Source organism: Tasmannia lanceolata, unplaced genomic scaffold, assembly GCF_043159265.1.
Source record: "Tasmannia lanceolata isolate RefF3 unplaced genomic scaffold, GAP_Taslan_0.1 ptg000008l, whole genome shotgun sequence".
NCBI classification, from domain to species: domain Eukaryota; kingdom Viridiplantae; phylum Streptophyta; class Magnoliopsida; order Canellales; family Winteraceae; genus Tasmannia; species Tasmannia lanceolata.
Genome location: NW_027518685.1, coordinates 9480480 through 9503023, shown reverse-complemented (window position 1 = coordinate 9503023; position 22544 = coordinate 9480480). Strand labels below are relative to the sequence as shown.

General features: G+C 38.9%; 2 protein-coding genes across 3 annotated transcripts; one reads left to right on the top strand and one right to left on the bottom strand.

The window, feature by feature from the left end:
- Nucleotides 1-76: 76 nt before the first annotated feature.
- Nucleotides 77-15439, bottom strand: LOC143884272 (30-kDa cleavage and polyadenylation specificity factor 30-like). The gene is made up of 7 exons (XM_077387743.1): nucleotides 14782-15439; nucleotides 10942-11340; nucleotides 9804-9966; nucleotides 9518-9628; nucleotides 6732-6800; nucleotides 2436-2522; nucleotides 77-1388 (listed from the first exon to the last, which is right to left on the bottom strand). The coding sequence occupies exons 1-7, from the start codon at nucleotides 15159-15161 to the stop codon at nucleotides 426-428; spliced, it is 2172 nt and encodes a 723-aa protein (XP_077243858.1). The 5' UTR covers nucleotides 15162-15439; the 3' UTR covers nucleotides 77-425.
- A 1489-nt stretch (nucleotides 15440-16928) lies between these two features.
- On the top strand, nucleotides 16929-21438 carry LOC143884271 (Small nuclear ribonucleoprotein family protein). Of its 2 annotated transcripts, none has more exons than XM_077387741.1 (2): nucleotides 16929-17111; nucleotides 20721-21438. In XM_077387741.1, exon 2 carries the CDS (start codon nucleotides 20844-20846, stop codon nucleotides 21204-21206), a length of 363 nt encoding a protein of 120 aa, XP_077243856.1. In that variant the 5' UTR covers nucleotides 16929-17111; nucleotides 20721-20843; the 3' UTR covers nucleotides 21207-21438. The 2 variants fall into 2 exon arrangements, with proteins under 2 accessions (XP_077243856.1, XP_077243857.1); XM_077387742.1 differs by lacking the exon at nucleotides 16929-17111 and adding an exon at nucleotides 17113-17239.
- The last annotated feature ends 1106 nt before the right edge of the window (nucleotides 21439-22544 follow it).

Sequence of the window (22544 nt, the reverse complement as noted above, 5' to 3'; positions counted from 1 at the left end):
GAAATCCTCACAAAGATGGACCCAAAGCAATAATGTGTGATTTTCCTACCAGCTTTAAAGTTAAACAAAGAGAGAATGAAGAAAGGATGCATTGAATTTGATATAAAGTAATGCATACATGAATAGAAGTGACTTTTTTCTATGTACAGAGGCAGGAGAATCCATTGCAAACTATAAAAAAATCTACTGATTTTCCTTTTCCCGTTAGGTGGTAGTGTAAAAATATATTAATATAACAGCTGAAGAACCTAGACCTAGATGTGAGATCACACCAGATCTTCTTTTTTTAACTCTACCTTTCTAATTTGCATATATTACACTGAAATGGAGCATCCAAAACCCAATTCATGGTCCAAGAAACCAAGGGTAAAAGAGAAAAAAAAAGAGAGGAAAGGGTGAGAAATGGTGCAATACAGTTAATAGCCTCACTGATTATTATGGTGGGCAGTAACTGGCATCTCCCACTGATCAGAGGCACCTTCTCCCTCCGATCCACGCCGCTTCTTCTTGCCCTCCCCTTGCCTTGATCGCCTAGGAGCCTCATCCTCGCTCTCACTTTCATCATTTCTAAAACTATTTCCACCACCAAATGAATCCTCAGGGTGAGGTTTCGAGGCCTGCAAATATTTTGCCTCTTCATCTAGTGCCCCTCTCATCTCCTGACCCTTACTTTGATCTGAATTTGGTGTGTATCTGTCATTCCTATCATTCCCTGAGCTCCTAGGATGATCTCTCTTAGCCGCCCAAGCAGCATTTTGTAGAGGTAGAGGTGGAGGTGGCCGAAATTGTGGTAAGCCCATGGGCCGATTGGGTCGGGCGTGGGCTGCAGCAGCCATCCCCATCCCACCCATGAATGGAGCCCGGCCCGAACCCATCATCATCCCAAGCCCACCACCAGGAAAGACAGCCCCAGGTTGGGAAGGTCGTCCATGAAACATCGTCCCATCCATAGCAGTGAAGCCCATAGCAGAAGCCTGATTCAAGCCAGAGAAGTCACCAAATCTTGGTCCCATGGGACCGTAAGGGGCAAAAGCACGTGGGACTACCCCAAAAAGGCCTGGCATAGCGAACCCATCAGGTGTGACAGCTCCATAACCAAATCCATCAGCCCCCATCATCAAAGGTGGGAAGCCCCTGACCCCAGGAGGGAAATTCCCCCCACGAGCCAGCGGCATGTGCGGGGGCCACATTCCTCCTCGTCCCCTTCCTCTGCCTTGGGCTGTATTGAGAGTCTGGCCATAGCTCTCCTCCTCTTCCTCGCTTTCTTCTTCCTCCTCTTCTTCATTGTCCTCAAAAGGGACAATATCAGGATTCTCGGCCCCATCATCTGGATTAACTCCTTTTGCCTTTTCCTCCTCCCGTTTTGATTCTGCTGCTGCCAAGATGGCCTGAAACAAAACACATTCTGTTAACTATTTCATTTTCTATTCATAAGTATTCAATTAGAAGTCATGTCGTATTTCATTTTCTGTATTTCAGTAAAAAATGAAGTAGAACAGGATGATTCTAAAACATTTAAATCATGCAAGTATGAACAGAAATAATGGCTGCAGATACAAACAGTTTCCGACTCAAATGAAATTAGTAACATATATTTGAAGTTCAGAGAGAAAAACATAGGCAACATTCAGGCACAACCAAGCTTGTTTTTATGGATGATTATACATTATTCAAATCTGGATTCCAAACAAACCATACAAATACAAACCAAGGCAAAGAACCATGATAGTTTGCAGTGCAGAAATAATAAACAATAAAAACAAACTTATCATGATAATTTGCAGAGAAGAAATATGGGAAAAGGTACATGTAGGTGAATAAATGGCATGGACCGTACAAACACAATTGAACCTCCACCTCAGAGGTCTTTAAAGGCATTTTCCATATTCTGAGGGAAACAAGTAAATAGTTAAATTCTCCAACAAGTGCCCTTCACCAAAAGATTATCAAAATATCTTATAAATTTGCATCAAAAGTATAAATAGTGTTCACAATTTATACATATATCTGGCATGATTAAAACGAAGCAATTTGAAATTGCCATGCAGTTCTTTATAAGGGTTTATTTTGATTAACAGCTGCAATTGTAGATATGTCTGGAAAGATTTAGGAGCTGCTACGACATGGAATGAGAAAATGTGAGAAAATCTTGAAGTGCCAAGAACTTTCTCTGAATTTAAAATTAGGGAGATGATATTTTCACTCCCTCTGTTGTACACATTCGCCCCCCTTATAACTTGTAACAGTGGGCAACTTTACCGCTTTTTGATGTCAAATCACATTAAAAGGGGGAAGAATGCGTACTGCGGAGGGGGGGGGGGGGGGGTGAAAATATCATCGCCCTAAAATTATTCATGGAGCTTCCACGTAAGATAACAAGTACAGTTTACCGAAAGTGAAAGGACCAATTACATAAAAGAAAGGGAAGAACAGACCGTGAGTTCACTATCAGGTTCAAGGTATAGTAGAGAAGCCAACTGCTCGCCAATAGAAGGCTCCAACTCTTGGCAGTCCCGACTTATCTGCATTGTACAAACAACACCATCTGAGAACAAAAAAACAAAAAAAAATCATTAAAAAAAACACCATCTAAGAACATGAAAATATTACAGGACGCAAGGAGATTTTCCAACTACTGGGGAACAAGCCTTCCAACCTTTTAAATTCAAATATATTACCCTACATTTCATGGCACAACAATACCCATCCGTAAGTAAATTCCAGTTACCATTCACCATCTCCTTTTTATTATTATAGGTAAATGTAAATAGCAACTAAAGGGGATGCACCAAAGGCTAATCAAAGGAGGAAAAACCAAACAAAAGGCACAAAGACATACAAAATGGAAAACTAGATCTATTTCATAAGTTTAGATGGGTTAGCTCCAAAAGCATCCACTAGAAATCTTCCATCATGGAAATTGATTATCTACTTACTAGTCCCTATGCAGTTGAGAATGTGGATTGACCTATGATGGACATTCCCTGTCTTCCATAGAAATCCAGTACAAACTAGAGTACCCTTACTTGGTCCATATGTTCAGAGACTATGTTTTAAATTCCAAAGAAATAACAGGCCTAGTTGAAGCCTTTCCGCGCTTCTGTTCAGCACTTCTGTGGCTTGCCTTGGAGAAGCTAGTACTGAATATGGAATTACTTCTAACTGAACAAATCTACAAATGCAGTAATACATAGCCATAACTTTCAATCGTAATGCAAGAAATGTGTTGCGACATCCATGAACTCCATGAACTTAGTCCTGTGTAAATAATGGAGTGTTCAAGACAACAAATTTCTATTCATTCCACCAACCAAATTAACTCCAACATCTCAGACGATGACTACAAATTCACATGAAATCAGCTTGAGTTTATCAAGTCAGTGATTACAATAAATGTTGGTCATTTATTATGGAATACTTCAGTTTAGAGTTTAGACTTTTGACTAAATTATGCTTCGGATTGTATAGGAAGGGTAGGAGTCATCCTTAACTGTCCAGTTGTGTCAATGCTCTTAGCATATATTCCTATAACAGTTACCAGAGACTTTTTGGTATCACTAAAAGCACCGAAAATTGTCTTGAGTTGCAAGAGTTGCATCAACTAGCATGCAGTGATTCTAAATATTTAACAATCAAATAGGATTACCAAGCATTTTTTTATGAACTCTTGTTTGTTGACATGTAAAAGTAAGGGAAAACCTATGAAATGATTTCAATAGTGGACCTTGGACATATAATAGTTCCAAATTGAATCTAAGTTTTGGTCCCACAACAAGGTACCCGAAAACAGGTAACGATCTGTCAAGTGCTTTGCGGGACATGATCGCGGGTATTGGAAGCATTTCGCCAAGGGGTCGTTTGGATGCACTGAATATGTATTCAGTGAATTAGTTTCCACAGAAAATGTACCTTACACTGTTTCGATGGCTCATTTTCTGCAGAAAAAGTCTACCAGTGATTAGTTTTAATTGATAAGCCTTGAGTTTGAAGTCCTCGCTAACACACCAGATTTTATCTTTAATTAAAATGAAATCAGATCGGGAGATCTAAAACCTAAGCAAACATTCAAGAAGAGATCTAAAACCTAAGCACTCATTCATGTTCTCTCTTTCACCTCTCTCTTTGAAGTTTGAACAAGTTGACCTATATCCCTGCTCGCTGCAACCACCATCAGGATTTTATCAGTTTGCTAATCTGTTTGCTTGTGGACTACTTGCAGAGCTCTTTTGTAGTGATTTTCCCACCGTTTGCTGTTTTTGAATCTTCATTCTTCAAACGACTTGCTTTTTAGTCTTTTGAGAGGATGATAAATAATAGTAATATGATACTCTACCCATTTTGCCATTCAAAATAAATAGATAATACGCTCCCTGATTTGGAGAGGTTTAAGTGTCTTAATCATGAATTAATATATCATAACTCATGACATTAATGCCTACCATTCAAGATCATGATCATGAACAGCATCATCTTCATCTACTTTGGAATTGCTTGTTATGGTTTTCCCTTCTGAATCATAGGGTTTTAATTGTGTTCTTTACAATGTCGCATTTTATCTTTACAGAATGCAGTATAGAAACCGCCATCATTCTAGGAGGTTGTGCTGCCATGTATTCCATGAATTTCTTTTGCTGAGGAGAGTGTTGGTGGTTGGATTTGCCTTGGACGGTGTTAAGGCATGCTCAACTTCATATAGCAAAAGCACGCATTTGGTCTATTCACCAAGTGCCATCAATGCCCTCATAAAACTTAGATGGTTTTCCTATTTCTTAACAGAGGATAAATATAATAATTGTAAAGGGTGTGGTTCTCTTGTAACGTCTTTTCTCCAAGTAAATACAACTCATTTGGAGATTTTCTTAATTCAATCTCTCTTTCACATTCATCATTCAAATATATCAACCTTACCACTATTCATTAGAAAGAGGTGGCCCACTAGGTCACACATAGTTTGCATAAAATTGAATTTAATGTGGACTATCCATTGGAATAGCCAATTCAATTTTTACTGGTAATTTTCATGAAATTGTTAGCTAAACACCACAAATTAAATTTCCAGGAAATACAAGATGGCATCCGAACAACATAAGTGTGCATCCTTGGAAAATGAAGGTGTCAACAAAACAACATAAATCAATTTTAAGAATTGACTATGCATTTTACACTTGCAATGAAATTGAATCATGCATATCCAACAAGCCCTTAAATAAGGGCAGCTAAAGCCCTAAAACCATTGCTTAGTTGAGTGAGATAATAACAGAGTTTTTTTTTAAGGTTAAACAGAATGACATTTCTGAAACACTATGTACTGTTATTGTACCTACGTGTAACAAACATGTACGTATGTGTGTAATCACAACCAATATCCCTTTTAAACATTAACAAAACAAGTTACAGACTCTATAAGTATCTATTTGTCGTGCATTTTTGCTCAACTAAGGGACATCCACTTCTACCGCTTGAATCAGGCTATTTTGCATGAGGAACCTTCAGCATCAAAATGAGTCACTCAACTATTTTATCAGAAAGATATATGTCTTCAAATATGTACATACAACCTATCTAGGTTAAAGAGTTTATACAATTGGCTTGCTAAGTGGCACATTTAGCTTTGATATAGCTTACTAATGGACATACTCAGCTTAGACACACACGCGCGCACACACAAACGAGAAAAGTGTATCTACTCGATCAAGTAGATAACTTATCTGGCCAGAAACACAGTGGGCCCACATTGTTTGGATGATCCAAACCATTCATTTGATAGGCCCTCACATAGATAGGGTGTGCCCAAAAAATCGAAAGGTTGGGATGATCCTGTGGGGCTGATTTTTTGGGCACACCCTATCTATGTGAGGGCCCATCAAATGAATGGTTTGCATCACCCAACAAACAATGTGGGCCCCCACTGTATTTTAAGCCGACAGAGTAGATAAGTTATCTACGCGATCAAGTAGATAACCTCTCTCTCTCTCTCTCTCTCTCTCTCTCTCTATATATATATATATATATATATATATATATATATATATATATATATATATATATAGAGAGAGAGAGAGAGAGAGAGAGAAAAGTGTAGCTACACATACGTGTAGCTAACTTAGCTACACCGACGGCTTAAAATACAGTGGACCCCACATTGTTTGGGTGATGCAAACCATTCATTTGATGGGCCCTCACATAGATAGGGTGTGCCCAAAAAATCAGCTCCATAGGATCTTCCCAACCCTACGATTTGTGGAGGCAAAAATGAACGTGTAAAAACCTTCACAAATCTATCCATTTTTGCCTCCACAGTTTGAAGGGTTGGGATCATCCAATGGAGCTTATTTTTAGGGCACACCATATCTATGTGAGGGCCTATCAAATGAATGGTTTGGATCACCCAAACAATGTGGGCCCATTGTATTTTAAGCCGTCGGTGTAACTAAGTTAGCTACACGTATGTGTAGCTTCACTTAACTCATATATATATATATATATATATTTGAATGGCAACTTAGATATTGGGAGTGCATTTCTTACAAACAGCATTCACCATATGACTTCTATTGATAATTCTGTCAAATTAATTTCACACAATTTCTCTCTCTTTTATCCTCATCTGCCAATTCCCATTTTTTACAAACCATAAATTATAGCCATGGAAAAAAAAACTAAAGAAAAAACAAAAAAGTAATACAGAAGACGTTAGAATTCAATTTAGAATTCAGAATTGCATTCCATACCTTCACCGGTAAGTTGTCATTGTATGGGTTCCTCAAATGGCGAGTTTTGTGAAAGGATAACTCGCAGAGCTGCAGATAAGAATCATGTTGTGAATCCCTCATATTGGAAGGTTAGACGTATAGACATACAAAATCTGCTGTTATTTTCAGCAAAAAAGGTAAGTACAAAGTATCTCCAATTCACAATATCAAAAAAGCTAATAACCCATATCCTATGTTGCATGTATTCTTTGCCCCCCTATCCCGAATCCGTGTCGACACGCCTCCACACGCTAATCGAACATGGATTCTCGTGGGACACACCCGGATTCTTGTAATAGCCGTATCCCACACGAATCCTGTTTTTTTCGGATGAATCCGACTCATCGGATTCTCTTTTAAAATGCGAATCCTATATATTTCCCCTTTAAATTTTTTCTTCTTCGTAACTTTTTCTATATGAAGGCACAACTTGTACTTTCTTAACAAAAACCCTAGCGCCTCGACCCTGGAAGATCAACTCCCCTTCCTCCTTTGACTCTAAAGTCAAATGCATCGATCCCTCAAAATTTTCATGAATATATATATATATATATATATATATATATATATATATATATATATTTAAATTTATGAATCTACGAATCCTAGTTTTTGGGGTTTGCCGAATCCGACACCTCAAATTCGTGTCGGATCCCGACACGCGAATCCGAATCCATGCAACATAGCCCATATCTTAGATATATAGAACAAGTAAATGTTAGATAAGAAAACATGGTATAGAAGAGGATACAATTCATGAAAGTCTTTAAACTTCTTGCAACCGTTTACTGTTTACCAAGAATAGTTGTATAAATAAAACTATAAGAAAACAATAAATCTCGAAAGTCAACACTGCCATATGTAACTGTCAAGTTGAAATGAGTACTCTGCAACTACCATGCATACAATGAGATGGTTCCTTCTCATAATTAGATTTGATTTTGTTCTAGATATTTGACTCGTTCATGCTTTCGGTCAATAGTCAAAAGAGGCAACTTAGTTGAGTTCCAACTTCATCAACAAGATTAGGAATGTATGTGAAAATCATTTGAATCTCTTGAGCTTTCACAATCCTCTACATATTACTTATGTTTTGGCCAGAGCGTTGTTGGGGCTGATTCTTTGTACGTGGGGCAATCTCTGGCCCCCTTGTAATGTACTTTTCTTTGAGATGGTTCCTTGTCATAATTAGATTTGATTTTGTTCTAGATATATGACTCGTTCATGCTTTCGGTCAATAGTCAAAAGAGGCAACTTAGTTGAGTTTATATGAATTTCCCCAATGAGTACTTGACAACTATCTATGCATACAATGAGATGGTTCCTTCTCATAATTAGATTGGATTTTGGTCTAGATATATAACCCGTTCGCGCTTCGGTCAATAGTCAAAAGAGGTAATTTATTTGAGTTTATATGATATTCCCCAAATCAATTCAATAAAGTTATTAACTTCTTTTTTTTCTCTTTTTCTTTTGCCTCTTCCTCCTCAAAATCTGAAGTTTTGAATTGCGGACGCTTCCCCATCCAAATCCTAAAAAATGGATTCATCATTCCGGAGATATCAAAAGAAAAAAAATGTTCCGTCAAAAAAAGGGGGAATGCTGCTTGAAACATTTCCCAAGTCATTGTTTTACGTCTTTGAGCGTGCATGGATCCTTTGATTAGATCCCGACGAAAATCTGATTGTTGCGAGTAACGTATCAAAGCCACTTCTTCCGCTTGATCACTATCACTATTAGTATTAGTACTAGTATGAACATTGACATTCAGAATTTCCCCCCTTCTCATTCAGTTTTCTTCCTCCTTTTTTTTTTCTTCCTCTTAATCTCATCCTCTACTTCGCTAGTCTTGCTTCTTCTAATTTACTCTCATTCAATATTCTAGATTTATAACAATCTCTAACAACAAAGGAAACAATAGAAGCACCACTGCTCGCCAATGATCAGCCTCAAAGATGGCTGAGCAAATTATGCTGAAAGAAGACATTGTGGCTCTCAATAGAATCAAGCACCATATCCACCACTATTAATAAGCAAAGTCACCTAATAAGCATGTAGTTTAAATTTTAGTTGAATCATTGAATAAAGCATTAGTGGGAGAAGCAATGGTTTAAAATGTAAAGGAAAAGCAGGAACACCTATGGGATTTGAATATAACAATAACATAAAAGTGTCTGAAATATGTGTATATTTTATAAATACAGAAAATAAAATTTTCTTGCATCCTAGATATAGAGAAAAAGGAAGGGCGGCCCAGTGCATGAGGCTCCCGCCATTGCAGGTCTGGGGAGGGCTAGATGTACGCAGCCTTATCCCTGCTTTGCAGAGAGGCTGTTTCCATGACTCGAACCCGTGACCACCAGGTCACAATGGAGCAACCTTACCGTTGCGCCAAGGCTCACCCTCATCCTAGATATAGAGACTTTATTAAAATAAACAAAAGGCATGACCCTGAAATACAAGCAGAAGAAAGGGGGAATAAAAAAAGAACAGACTCAAGTAAAAAAGAACTCAACTAATTTTGTGATTTTATAGAAAAGTTACTCATTTTCTTAATTGCACTTATTGATTGGTAATATCAAGATCCCAAATTATCAAACACATAATACTACAGAATTGCGAGAGTTGAAGGTAGAATTGATGGAGTTATGGTAGCAGTTGCCAGTGGTAGGAGCAAAATGAGGCTTTAAGCAAGTGCGAGGTTCCAGATAATGAGTGTCCACTGGGAAGGAAATCTCTCAATAAAACGTTACACAAATAAGTACCTTTAGCCATTTGGCTGAGAAATTCCGGCCATAATGTGCAGTGCCATGAGCATATTTCCAGTTCCCACCACCAACAAATCCACCAATTTTGGACGTCATCTTTGCACATCCCTAACAAATCGATGATTTCACCGTTTTTGACACATCAGAGAACTCAATGAAGCAAACTTGACCACAGTTGACGTAATAAAACAATAAACAACTTTCTGTGCTATGCAAATTCACAGATTTGAGAACTCTGCCAAAAATTGAGAACTCATACAAGTTAGACCAGGCCCATGCCTACCTGGAAATGGCGAGTTCGGTTGACTGAGAATATCAAAACCACATTCTCTGAGGAGTCAAAAGCTTCATTAAGTTTAGCCTCATTGCTCCTTTGAGTTGCCCACACTCCCTGCTGTACAGATAGTTCCAGATTTTCTCGATTGCAACTTTTAACGATAAAATACCTATTTTTTCATATTTCAGAATTGAGAATAAATAGTTAGAAGTGCATTCTTAGCCAAAACAACCATAACTAAATTTCACAAAAAGCTATGCAACAAGTTGCAAGATACAACAACATAATTAAGACTTGTTACAGGCTTCTACTAGGTGGATCAGAACAATAAAGCTATCATTTTATGTATTTCAAGGGGACAAATAGCTTGAATTAAGTGGTTACGAAGTCAATTCAGCTCTTGGCATCCAAAACTTGGACTGAGACAGCCCAATAAAGCTCGGGCCTGACTCCGGTTCCGGATCCATATTACACATGATATCCAAACAAAGTCAAACCTTCAAACTCTATCCAACCCATGGTACTCAGTTGGAAGTCCTACAATTTTACTTTGGGTCTTCTTCAGGAGCAAAACTGCATCACAATTGGCCAGTGCTCTGTTTCAAAACTTTGAGGCTGCAGATTCTAATCCCCATCTTTTTCTACCAAAAAGAAATGTCGCCTTTACTTTCAAGGGCTACTTTCAAGGGCTTCACATTAGCACGGCCTAATTAAAAACAGCAAGGAACTGATTTATCATTTCTTCATCATCATTCTTCACTCTGTCAAAGTACTTAACCACATCATAAAACATTTTCATTATTTATGCAGATTACTTACATGTAATTTGAAATTTAACATGGAATTGCAACTCTTCGGTGAACTTCTTTCTTCTATTGCTCTTTACAAGCAAAGGCTAAAAGGGAATAGAAAATAACGTGCTAATGAAGGAAAATAAAACCAGGATACCATTTTAAATGGTTAATACCACAATAAGCATCAGATTAGATGCGCGGACACAACTAAAATAACTGATATTGGTTTCAAAGAAGATAAAATACAACACAGACTAAATTCTGATGGGTCTTATTAACCATGCCAATATAATGTTCTACAAGCAAGCCTTTACTTAACCTAATTGAGAATCTAATAACTCTGGACACACCTAGATTGCCCTTGAGGGAGTGCTGATACTGTCGGCCTGTTGACTTGATTCAGAGAACCGTTGGGAAGGTTTTGCATTGGAGTCTGGTTAACCTGCTGGTGTTGAGGTTGTTGAATTTGAGGCGGCTGCTGCTCCATGTTGGTGGACTCAGCGGCTATAGATGGTCTTACTCCCATGCCATGGTTAGCTACACCGGAACCTTGTGTGAACTGGGGTCTTTCTGCTTGTTGGGTATAACCAGAATTCCTGTGTTGAAAAAACCTGTTTGAAGAGCCATAGCTGAATGAACTCAGATGCTGGATCTTCTGAAAGACTTCTTCCACAGGGGGTGGAGGTCCGGGCATCTTGGCATGTCTGTACCGGCAATCAGGACCATTAGGGCAGAAACCCAACTTGTACCTGTAGAGCCAGATGACAGCATCAGACACATCAACCTCACATGCTGTTGAGTGCATGTTATTAAATAGCAAGCATGGATTTTTTTTTGTGAAGGAAGAATTCACAATATATGTCTGATTCATATGACATGAAGTGGAGAGAGAATGAGGTCTCTCTAAAAGGAAGGAAATCTTAACAATATCACAAGTTAATAAGGAAGTAATTAACTTATAAATCTTAACATATCCTTTTTACTGAAAGCTCCTACTATATCAACAAATATTTGGGTCCATATTAGCAGCCTGAAATATGTTTTCAGACAGCACAATTTTTGACAGCACAATCATAATTCAGCCACATTAAAACAATAAAACAAGCAGAAGTTTTCAACAGTAAATGTAGAATTAAACATGTATATAATTTCAGTCGATGTTACAATGACAATTGAGACATTCTGTCAATTAAATTGCCTCTTAAAATGATAAAAAAGAACCTCTACAAAGTTCCTAGTTGTTGGTCAGTTGGGCTTCTACCACTTTTTCCCTTCCTGCCCAAACTCAATTCCATGACCTTTGTTGTCTCCAAAACAGTGTACTTTAATGTCTTCCTGATGCAAACGGTAGTGTGGAGTAGTGATCAGGTCTGCAGTGTCAAGCTCAGGTGGAAATCTACAAACAAGATAACGACCAAAAGGCAAATAGAGATATGCACATGTCAACTAAATAGCCAACTGAACAAGTGAGGAAAGGAGTTACCCAAGTGAGGGGGTAGTGGGTTGTGGGGGTTTGTGTTGTACTACTAGTTCAGAATTTCTGAACTAGGGTGATGGGTATTGTCAGTTGGGAATTCTCTTCCGACTGATATCAAACCTTGCTTCAGCTGATGAAACTTCACCTCCACTGAAATTCAACTTTGATATGGGAAAAACCACGAGATTCAACAACAGATACACCTGTTCCTAGCAGCAGAATTGGGTAGACTGGTTCGTAACCAGTTAGCCAATTGATGAGTTTTATAAGATGGGGGCTGCTGGAACTTTGGAAGAACTACAGAAACTTGAGGTCTCCCAACTCCTTTCGAGACTGTAAAAACTGGAGGTCCTCCCAAATTCAGGGAAAGAGCAGTTCCCTGCTTTCAAGAGCCCAAAGACGTCCATGAGAATTGAATGCGAATGATCTGGTCAGGGTTACTGAACTCGTGCTCTTAAACAAGTTGTAGTAAGGTCATCTAACAAATCTTCATAACCGAGGGTTTTCCACAGGAGTTTAGGGTTCCAGATATTTTTTAAGAGTCCTTGACCACGATAACAGCCGTCATCGACCATGTAAGTGGTCAGCACTTTGAGAACAGAGCTCTGTTCTGTCTAATGCACTCGCTCGGTTTTCTTGAAGACAAGTTGAAATTCCAGGGGATTTATGATCTTCAATAGAGGCTTTCTATCAGCCCTTCATATTGTCATTCATAGGCCTCTTTAGAAGTGGAATTGTGAGAGACAATTCACAAGTCTGGGCGGAGATTTCAGCCAAAGCAACGCCAGTTTAACCGGGCTCAAGGGGTCTGGGGAGCTGATCCGCTTGATATTTTACCTCCACGGCTTCAAAAACCTCTTAGGTTGATCCTCAAGAGACCACTATATCCCAGTAATCCTCGACCTTCTCTGAGTAACAGCTCAAATAAGATCTGGACTGGAAGTTATGAATTACAGATCTGATCGGAGATGACAAATGCAACTCAGTGATCAAATACTAGTTCTGTCCTTTGGGGCAGTTTCTCAATAGTTCCGGAGCTAAGGGAAGGGAAATCATTCCAGATTGACTAAGAAATTTGGGCTCAACAGCAAGATCTAGATGAGAAATCCAAACGAATTCCAGAGTTCCACCGGATACTCCAGAGACCCTATGGAATTTAAACATCCGAGTTTGAGGCCTTACCGGACAGTCAATCTAAGAGGAATTCGCTGAAGAAGCTTTGGAAAAAGTAAAGCATCATCAATGTAGAAAACATGCAGAGTCGATCGGAATAAAATCTGCCTCAATCACAGAAATGAAATCGATCAAATGCCGAAACAGAGTGAGGAGACACCCAGAAATATAGATGAATTGCAGAAACCTTGTAATCACAAGGTTCAAATCACATAAGCACGATAAGAAGCTTACAATCCAAGTTCAGAGATCACCTTCCATTGGACGAGACAAGTTTTCGGCAGCAAATCTCGTTTTTTACAAAACTCCCCAATTCTCCAAACCCTACCTCCATTCAAAACATTCAAAAACCAAGCTTCCTGAAAGAGAAATTAAAAGGGGCTTTTATAATCAAGCCCTAATACAATGTTGATTATCTAATTTACCCCTAATGCAATGAAAGAAGACGTATCATCAGCCCTCTACACTTGTGCAGCTTGCGAAGCCTCTTGGATCCGCAAAGGTTGTTGGGATGCTCAAGAACCCGATGCACTTCTTCGGCTAGCATGACCGCATTGTCGCCATTAGAGGATGCTCCTGCATCACTTACCCCATATCAGAACATGTCTCTCATCATTGAAGCTCCAAATCCAATTTTTGTTGCTACAATGATCTCTCCATCATTCTTGAATTATTGATTGTGTCTTGCGATTTATTTTTATCTCGGTTTCTCTACATGGTCTTTTTGTAAGAGAAGATGTCAAGAAGTTTTACATTCATTCTTCGCCATAATTCTTGAATTATTGATGGCGTCCTGCAATTTATTTTCATCTCGGTTTATTTCCATTGTCTTTATGTAAGAGAACATTGGATATTTGATGCCAAGTAATTTTAAATCTTCCAATTTTTTGTTTAACATTGTTTGGATCATCACACATAAGGGCTATGGAAACCTCTTAGTTACACCACTCACGCACAATGCACAAGGAGGGAGGGGTGTGGGGTGTCGCTCTTCTGCGTTAGTCACTACTCCCCCTAATTCTAGATTAGCAACTCATTGATTTTCAAACCGATCCACTAAATATCTATTATTTGATTTACTAATCCTTTATATTGGGATGAAAAAAGACTCAAATGCTAGATTATAATGTTACAGGAAACACGCTCAACTAATACATCGTCAACTCCTAACTAAATATAGTTCAGTTCAGCCCACTTCCCAACCATCTAAAGTTTCTAATTCAACCAGAAACAAACAAAAAAATAACTACAAAATCAGCTTGAAATTAGCCATAATTAAACATCAATCAATATCAATCCCCATACATTATGCTCAGTCAAAAAATTACAAAACCTAACAATCAAGTATATTCCCCATCCTCACTAAAAAAAACCCAACTCCAAAACACCAATAAAACAACAACAATTACTTCAATTGAGCATGAATTTCCGCAAATCAAACCTCATTCAAAACACAAACATGAATTCTAACACAAACAATCACCAACACAATTAAGAAAACAAAAAGAGAGAGGATTAGTAAATTTTTTATTTTTTTTACATGTTACACTCCTTGATATCCTCATTGGTGTGTTTGTACACGCAGTCCTGCTCGCGGCACTCTCCGTACAATCTGAAGAATCTGCAGACAGGCATTCTCGCCTTGTCGTACTGGTGGAGGAATCCGCAGGCGTCTCCCTTCATGCATAGGCTCCGGAGCCAATGCCGGCAGACCGTCTGCCGGAAACTCCGCCGGCCAAGATGGTTTCCGGCGGTCTGCTCGGTCGTGCCGGAGCCGATAACGGTGGGTGCCGCCGAATTGGTGGAAACCATGGCGGGGGTTTCGTTGGAGAGGAGAGGGACGGAGGCGGAGGGAATTGTGGGCCCGATCTCCAGCCCGCCTTCGAAATCGAAGCTCAAGGCTCCTTCTGGTTCCTCCATTATTATTTTTTGGGTCTATTTCTATGTGTTGAGGAGAGTAAGAGGAAACCCTAATTATTGTTTTGAATAAAGAACTGTGCTTGAAGGAGGATTTATTTGCATGGGAATGGAGGAAGAGAGGTTTGAGAGTTTGGTTTGGTTTTATTTTTGAGAGAAAAAAGAGAGAGGGAGAGATGAAAAGGGTGAACTTTTTGGGGGTGTTATGATGTTATTGGGGAGATTCTTTTAGATCTCCGTCTGAGAATAAAAAACCATGTTTTTAGTGGGATTAATCTCAGCAAGGGGTGTCCCTGGTGATGAAAGGGGTGAAGAAAACTGCCACATCTGTGGATTTCCAATTACTTATTTCCACAACATATTTGGGAATCTGATTTTTTTCACTGTCAGTAGTTAATTTGGAAATCCAAGGATTGATCCGGATCCAAATCACAATACAAAAAGGCTGCAAATGTGAGAAATCCAAATCAAAATTTTCTCGGCATCCAAACGGGCCCTGATATATTTGCCCCCTCTTATTTCCTTGGACCAGCCCCTCTAATGTATTTGTGACCATAGTTTTAAATTTCAGTTTCCGTAAATTTCCGGTCCTAACCGAAACCGAAATCTTGGCCTAAATTTGGGCTGAAATGTCGGCCGAAATTCTGTAAAGAAATAAAAAGGGCATTTTTTTAATTTCAGATTTCAGCCGATTGCGGCTGCCTCTAACACCAGAAGGGATTGGCCCAAGTAAAAATAAGGGGCTAATATATCCTTTCCCATTCTGAATTACCCCACCCAGACAATGAGGCATGGGTATTGGTCCACTCATTTGGGAGTCAGTGTGGCCCACTTGTTGGGCAACCTAAAGACCTGACCTTATGTTTGGATGCACGGCACAAGCTAGGAGAGCATTAGAATAAGAAGTCAACCGAGAGGAGAAAAGCATTGGATTTGTCTGAAGTTACATAAGAGGATAGTGGCAAATAGTGTGCAGTTGCGTGGCATAGACTTTGAGAGAAGGGTAATAAGTAAGGGTGTCATTGCCAATACAGACATTGCGTGCACATACAGAGAGGGAGAACATCATTCCCAAGATTTCAACCAAATTTCCACCTTTTTTTTTAAGTTACAGGGGGGACATGAATGTCACCTCATCGCACATACAGTAATTGCTTACGAAACATGCTAAGGAGTCTCCTGGGAGTTCAATGCAATTTTGACAACCAAATAAGGAATCGAATGAAATTCCTTCAAAATCCCGACGGCTTCGGAGAGTCACTTTTGAAAAAATGATAAAAAAAAAAAAGTTTGGATACTTTGATACTCGGACTTAGGTTTGATAATGGGTGAACTCACCTTGTCTTTTCTATTTTAATTGGGCAGTGAGAACTTTGGGGGAATTGTAATATCATCTGACACTTGGTTAACTAGCAAAAAACAAGGTGAGTTCACCCCATTATCAAAACATGGTAGTGCGGATATCAGTAGCCAAAACTTTGAAACCCCTTACAAAATTTTAACCATAGTTATCTGTGAGTGGTTTAAGCGTTTCCTTCGTAATTTTATCTCACCCCACTAAAGAGCCTTTGTTCAAGGCAGAAACATTACAGACAATATTCTTACTGCGCATTTCATCTTTCGACATTCTAAGCAGGTCACACGGTGTAAGGGCTTACAACAATAAGGCCTTTGTACGGTGGAAGTACCATCCTTGATATATGATCCAACAAGCAACTCCTCAAAATGTGAGCTGCTGTTGGATCAAATGTGAAGGGGCGGTACCCCTAGTCCCTACCTTTCAAAATGTACTGCACAGGCCCCACCATAGGATGATCCAAACCGTCTCTTTGATGGGGCCCAAAAAAATAATATCCATAGGATGATCCTAGCCCTCTATCTATAGAGGGAATTCATATTCCCTCTATTCTCCGTTTCTCAGCCACGGAAACCATACTTTTCTCCTCAGCCAAGGTCTCTCTCTCTCTCTCTCTCTCTCTGGGTTTTTCCCTGTATTGACTGTTCTCTTTTGTTTGAGGCCATCTATCGTGTTACAAGGATCTGTTGTGATTGTTCTCTTTTTGTGTTGATCTCTTTTCTATGTGGGTTTCTATCTATTTTTTTTGTGGTTTTTCTTCAAGATACACACTTTCTACAAAGAAAACCCTTATTTTTGTTTGTGGGTTATCTTCACACTGTGACAGCTATTTGTTTATTTTATTTTTGTTTTCATGATTAAAGCATCTTCATCTGGAATAGCCATAGCTAATTTGCTGAAATTTAATCCATCTTATATATAGATAACTTAGGAAAGAATTTTATGTCTCATAATAACTTATTTGGCTTTCTCCATATCACTTGATTAATATTTCCTTGACTGTAGGCATTAATTTGAATCTAAAAAAACAATCTAATTTCATTTACAAATTGTATCTAATCATTTTAAACTAAGTTTCTTTTTTGTGTTAGATACCACTTCATTTTGTCTGCCCTTAGAATGTTTGATATGGAACTTACTCTGTTTTGGGTGCTTTGCTTGTGGAATTTTGGTTTTTCAATTACTCCAATTTTATCTGCAGATAATCTTTTCTTTTAAACGCCTCTGAATTTTTCATTATTTTTTTAGGCCCCGTTCGTTTAAGATTATGCCAACCGATTCTCAGCCCTAAACCTATTATTGGACTCAAATTTTAATGTAATTTTGAGTCCAATAATTGGTTTTGGACTTACAATCGGTTGTCACAATCTGGAACAAACAGGGCATTAGTTGATTGGTCTGCAAAGTTCTTCCTTTATGAGGAAAAGGCACCAGCAGAGAGTAGATGGTGAACACGGAATCACAAACAATGTTAGCCATTGTTTTTAAGATTGCCAGGTTTCTTTATTTTGTTAATTCTAGAGCTGATACAGTAAATAACAAGCAAGTTAGGGTTGTTCTATTTCTATGAGTTGAAACATCAATATGACTAATCTAAAATATTTGCTAGCAATTTTATGCCAAGCCTAATGTGAACTGTCAAATTCACAGTCTACTTATCAAGAGTATCTTAAATTTTAGCTGTGATTCTGCCTTAGTTTTAAAGGTTATTATCATGGAAATGATCTGCTTTAGCTTAGATTGCTACCTCTTTCAGATTATGTTCAAAGTTCAAACTATGTTGCATAGTGGCGATCTATTATACTTGTCAGTACTTTTTGAGAACTTGTGAAGGCATTTTGTGATCCAAAAAGGCACTTCTCGCCCATGATACTTGGATACTTGTATAGGCTCAACAAACCATGTCCAACACGTTGTGATACCGATACTCAGATACTTGGGTACTTCATGGATATGTCTGTTCGCCAAAATAGCTAGTGTGCTTGAAACATACGTCTCCCTTCGAATTAACTATACTGCTTTTTGCTTCTTAGTGTCACATATTTGCAATTATAATTTTGAACATGTAAGTCTTATAGATGTTATTTTAAAGGGATTTGCTCGGGACCGTTGCAGAAGGCATTTTGCAGGTGGGCTGTTGCATGTGAGAGCATCCACCTCAGATGAATTACATGAATAAGACAAAATCTGCTGAAAAGTGAGCCTATGTGGCTGCTCTCACATGCAACAGCCCAGCCACAAAATGCCTTCTGCGATGGTCCCTAGCAAATCCTTACTATTATTTTCATCATCTTCTAAGTTAAATGCAGTTAAGCTCTATGATATTTTATTTATACATGTCTTTGTGTCTCCAGATCTATATCCTTGCTCTATATTTTGGAAAATGTTGGTTTGTATCTCAGCGTCCGTGTCCATGTCCGTCTATATCCATATTTGCATCGATACATGGGCATCTTTGCTTTTCACTTGCTTTGAGAGATTTCATGCCACCATCACTTCAATAGGCTTCCAACATAGCTCAGCTGATTACCAACATTTCCTCTACTCAGCTTTTGGTTTGGTTACAAGCCTCTCAACTCAACTCAACTCAACTCAACTAAGCTTTTGTCCCAAACTACTTGGGGTCGGCTAATGAATTCGTTAGAAAATTTTCATTGATTGGTTACAAGCCTCTACGTGACTTTTTTTTCAATAATGATATATTGTCTGCAAATGCTGTACCACAAAACTTCCAGTAGCAATTTCAAAATATATTCCCGAATATAGTGTATGGCCGCATAGAGGCTATGTTGACTCTCTGATAGTGTCATTCATGCCCTTATAGCTGAAAATAAACTGCACATGCTATATTAAACCTGAATGCAAGTGCCTTGATCCCCTTTTTGGGATTGAACCTCCAATCTCTTGGTTGAGGAACAAACCTTCTCACCAATGGAGCAAGTCCTTGATACTTTGTTGTATCTGCTTATCGACCTGTCCTAATATTGTCAGCTCATGATTGAATAAGCTCGTTGAAGCAAATAACGTATTGAACTGTGTGTTATTGAAGAATTAGCTGATGGTACCTTTAAAAAAAAAATAGAATTAGCTGTTCGTCAGTGTTCCTGTCATTCAAGGAATGACCTGGGTGCCCACTTGGAAAGCCACATCTAGGTTCTTGATTGCATCTACTCCTCGACCTGTCTTCATAGTTTCACACACATTGGTGTTTGTCAAAGATGTAGTCATCCTAGTTTTCCTCAAAGGCTTTACTGCTTTACTCTCAAAATTGTGTGGTGTGAATGAGAGCAACATCAAGGAACAGTTTCATTTTAACATTATAACGGGCACTATGATTATGAAATATCTGCTAGCATTGTTTCCTTTCCTTTTTCTGTTTAGTGTTTAGTTAGGGTTGAGGTCTTTACAAATTACAACATTATAAAGACCCAGACTAAAAGCATACATGCTCTTGCACGACAAGCCCAGAGAACAAAAAATAAACAGTGGTAGCAAATAAACAATGTAGGAAGCAAAACTGTTATATCTCATGGGCAATAGGATATAGAGGGGAACTTAGATACTCGAATCAATGCTTACAAGGAATGCTTAGGCACTATTGTTACACCCTTCGCATGTTTGGAACTTGGAACTTCGAACGAATTGATCTGCATTTTTCCTACTAGATTGGTTGGGATTGGACACTGCCTCCTTTTGGCATGGGTGAATCAGTTTTGATAGTTTCATTTCATAATGTAACTACTGTTTACTAGTACCAACTTAATACTTTCATGATTATATATGAATACTCATGTTCATCATTTGACGTTTCAGATTTTATTTAATCATTGTTCACATTTATTGGAGACATTGGGGACTCAAAATTACATTTATTCCCAGCATGGTTGTTTGCTATTTTGCTCCTCAGCAGTATTATTTTTCTTTAGGAGCCCAAATCTGAAACAATATTGAGATGTTTTGAACCTGTCTTTTCTCATTTCATGTTATTTCTGTAACAGAAGAAATACTTCACTTGCTCAAATTGTTTTTTTTTTTTTTTTTTTCATTATGAGTAAGATGCAGACATTTGGTCTTGAACGCCGTAAATTTCCACGAGACTTTTCATGGATTATATGTATCATTTTTTCTGTATAGTCTTCTATTCTTTTACACTTAACAAGAGAGTTCTCAACGTAGTTGCAAAAAACCCTGTTAATGCGGTGCAGGCTTCGGTTTGGGTCACTTCCTACACTACGCTAAGCCTATTACACTTTGGCCGGGACCGGCTCCACATCACCTTCTCAGCGAGAAAAGGGAAGGGCCATTTTTCCTTGAAATCTAAGATTCATATGGAGCAACTGGTAGAGTCCTCTTCCGTTCTTCAACTTGAGGATCAGCACTATTCCAGCCAGCTTGGAATGCCAAACAGGAGCTCACCCTTTGTCGGCCAGGTCCAAAAGCTTCTATTCCGCCGAATGCTGGTGGGGGTAAATGATGGCCGCTTCTTTGTAGGTGCCTTCCATTGCATGGACAAACAAGGCAACATAATTCTCCAAGATGCAGTTGAGTATCGCAGCACCCGACGCTCCTCCCCTTCCCCAATGGAGCAACGATGCCTCGGTCTCATTCTCATCCCTTCCTCTTGCCGCTCTTCTTGTCATGTCGATTGCTCCCTCGAAGAACAGTTGTCCCTCTTATCGCTTCAGAAATAACATATAACAAAATCAGCTCTTGCATGTCATTAGCCATACTACAAGACTAGCAGTTTTTTGCTATCTTTCAACTGAAGGAAAGAATAATATGATTGCAGAGGAAGAGGGAAAATATGAGTCATGTTTAGTTTGTAGAACAGACCTTTGTCATTCATGTCTATGTTAATGCTGAACAGTAATCAGCTTCTTTTGAATCTAATGAAATACAAAGAGCCTTTTTGGATGCACAAAAGTTGATCCTTTTAGTCTTATTTGCAAATGGGGTATTAAAGCCTCTTTGGTGTCCAATGACCATAATTTCTAAAACTATTCTAACTACTATGTGTAGGTAATCATGTTCAACTCCAAAACCATTTGCATGTAAGATTAAATATGGAAATAAATTTTGGGGTACGCAAAGAGGCCCCAAGTCAGCAAGTTTCATATATTCAGAATTCTCTCAAGCACTGAATCAATGGACTTTGTCATATTGAATTTTTTACCAAGATAACCGAAAAGTTGAATTATGCTACGTCAATATTTAGGTTCCACAAAACTTTAAAAGGGGAATGATTTTCTGCCCCCCCCCCCCCCACTCAACGTTACTCGTTAAGTTTTAAAGGCAAAGAAAAACATTAAAGGGGTTGAATTTATCCTCAAGCAGGACCAGTCTCACAGATGAAGGCTACCGAGCTCGGTCACGTGAGCTTGTAACCCAAGTGGGGGCTTTAGGGTGGTGCGAACAGTTAGCCCGTGCTCTTTGAGTTGGGTTCAATGTGCAGTCTTCTGACTCGCCCGTTCCAAGTCGAGTAGTTGAATCATGTGACCCGGGCGAAGGCTCAGGTTACATGGTTCTTAGAGAGGAGGGTAATGCGCCAGGCTAACTTCACATAGCAGCGAAAACCTCCCGCTCTTGAACGTGGAAGGACAACAGGTTACTGCGCCTGGTTCCCAACACGCCTTTGGGGCTGGGCTCAATTGAACCACCACTTTTTTGAATTAAACCCGTACAGGTGTGGCTCCTTTTGGCTTAAGTCTTGGGTATGCACCCAGAGAAGAGTGCGAATCCCGATGCACGTGGTTTACGGGTGATTGTGCGCATCTGGAGCGAATTAGTCCCACTCTACAAAGTGGGGTGGGGACACCCTAGGTAAAAAATAATAATAATAAATTAAATTCATCTTGGAAGCGTAGTCATGCATGCACGATATGGGGCTGGCCCAGGGAAGAAAAAGGGGTGAATACATATCGTTTCCCCATTAGTTTTTCTATCTACATCTTTTAACCAGAAGTCACGAGCCAAATAGTCAAATACTAGCGTCTCTAGTGCTTGGAGTCGGTATGTTCCATAATATGAAA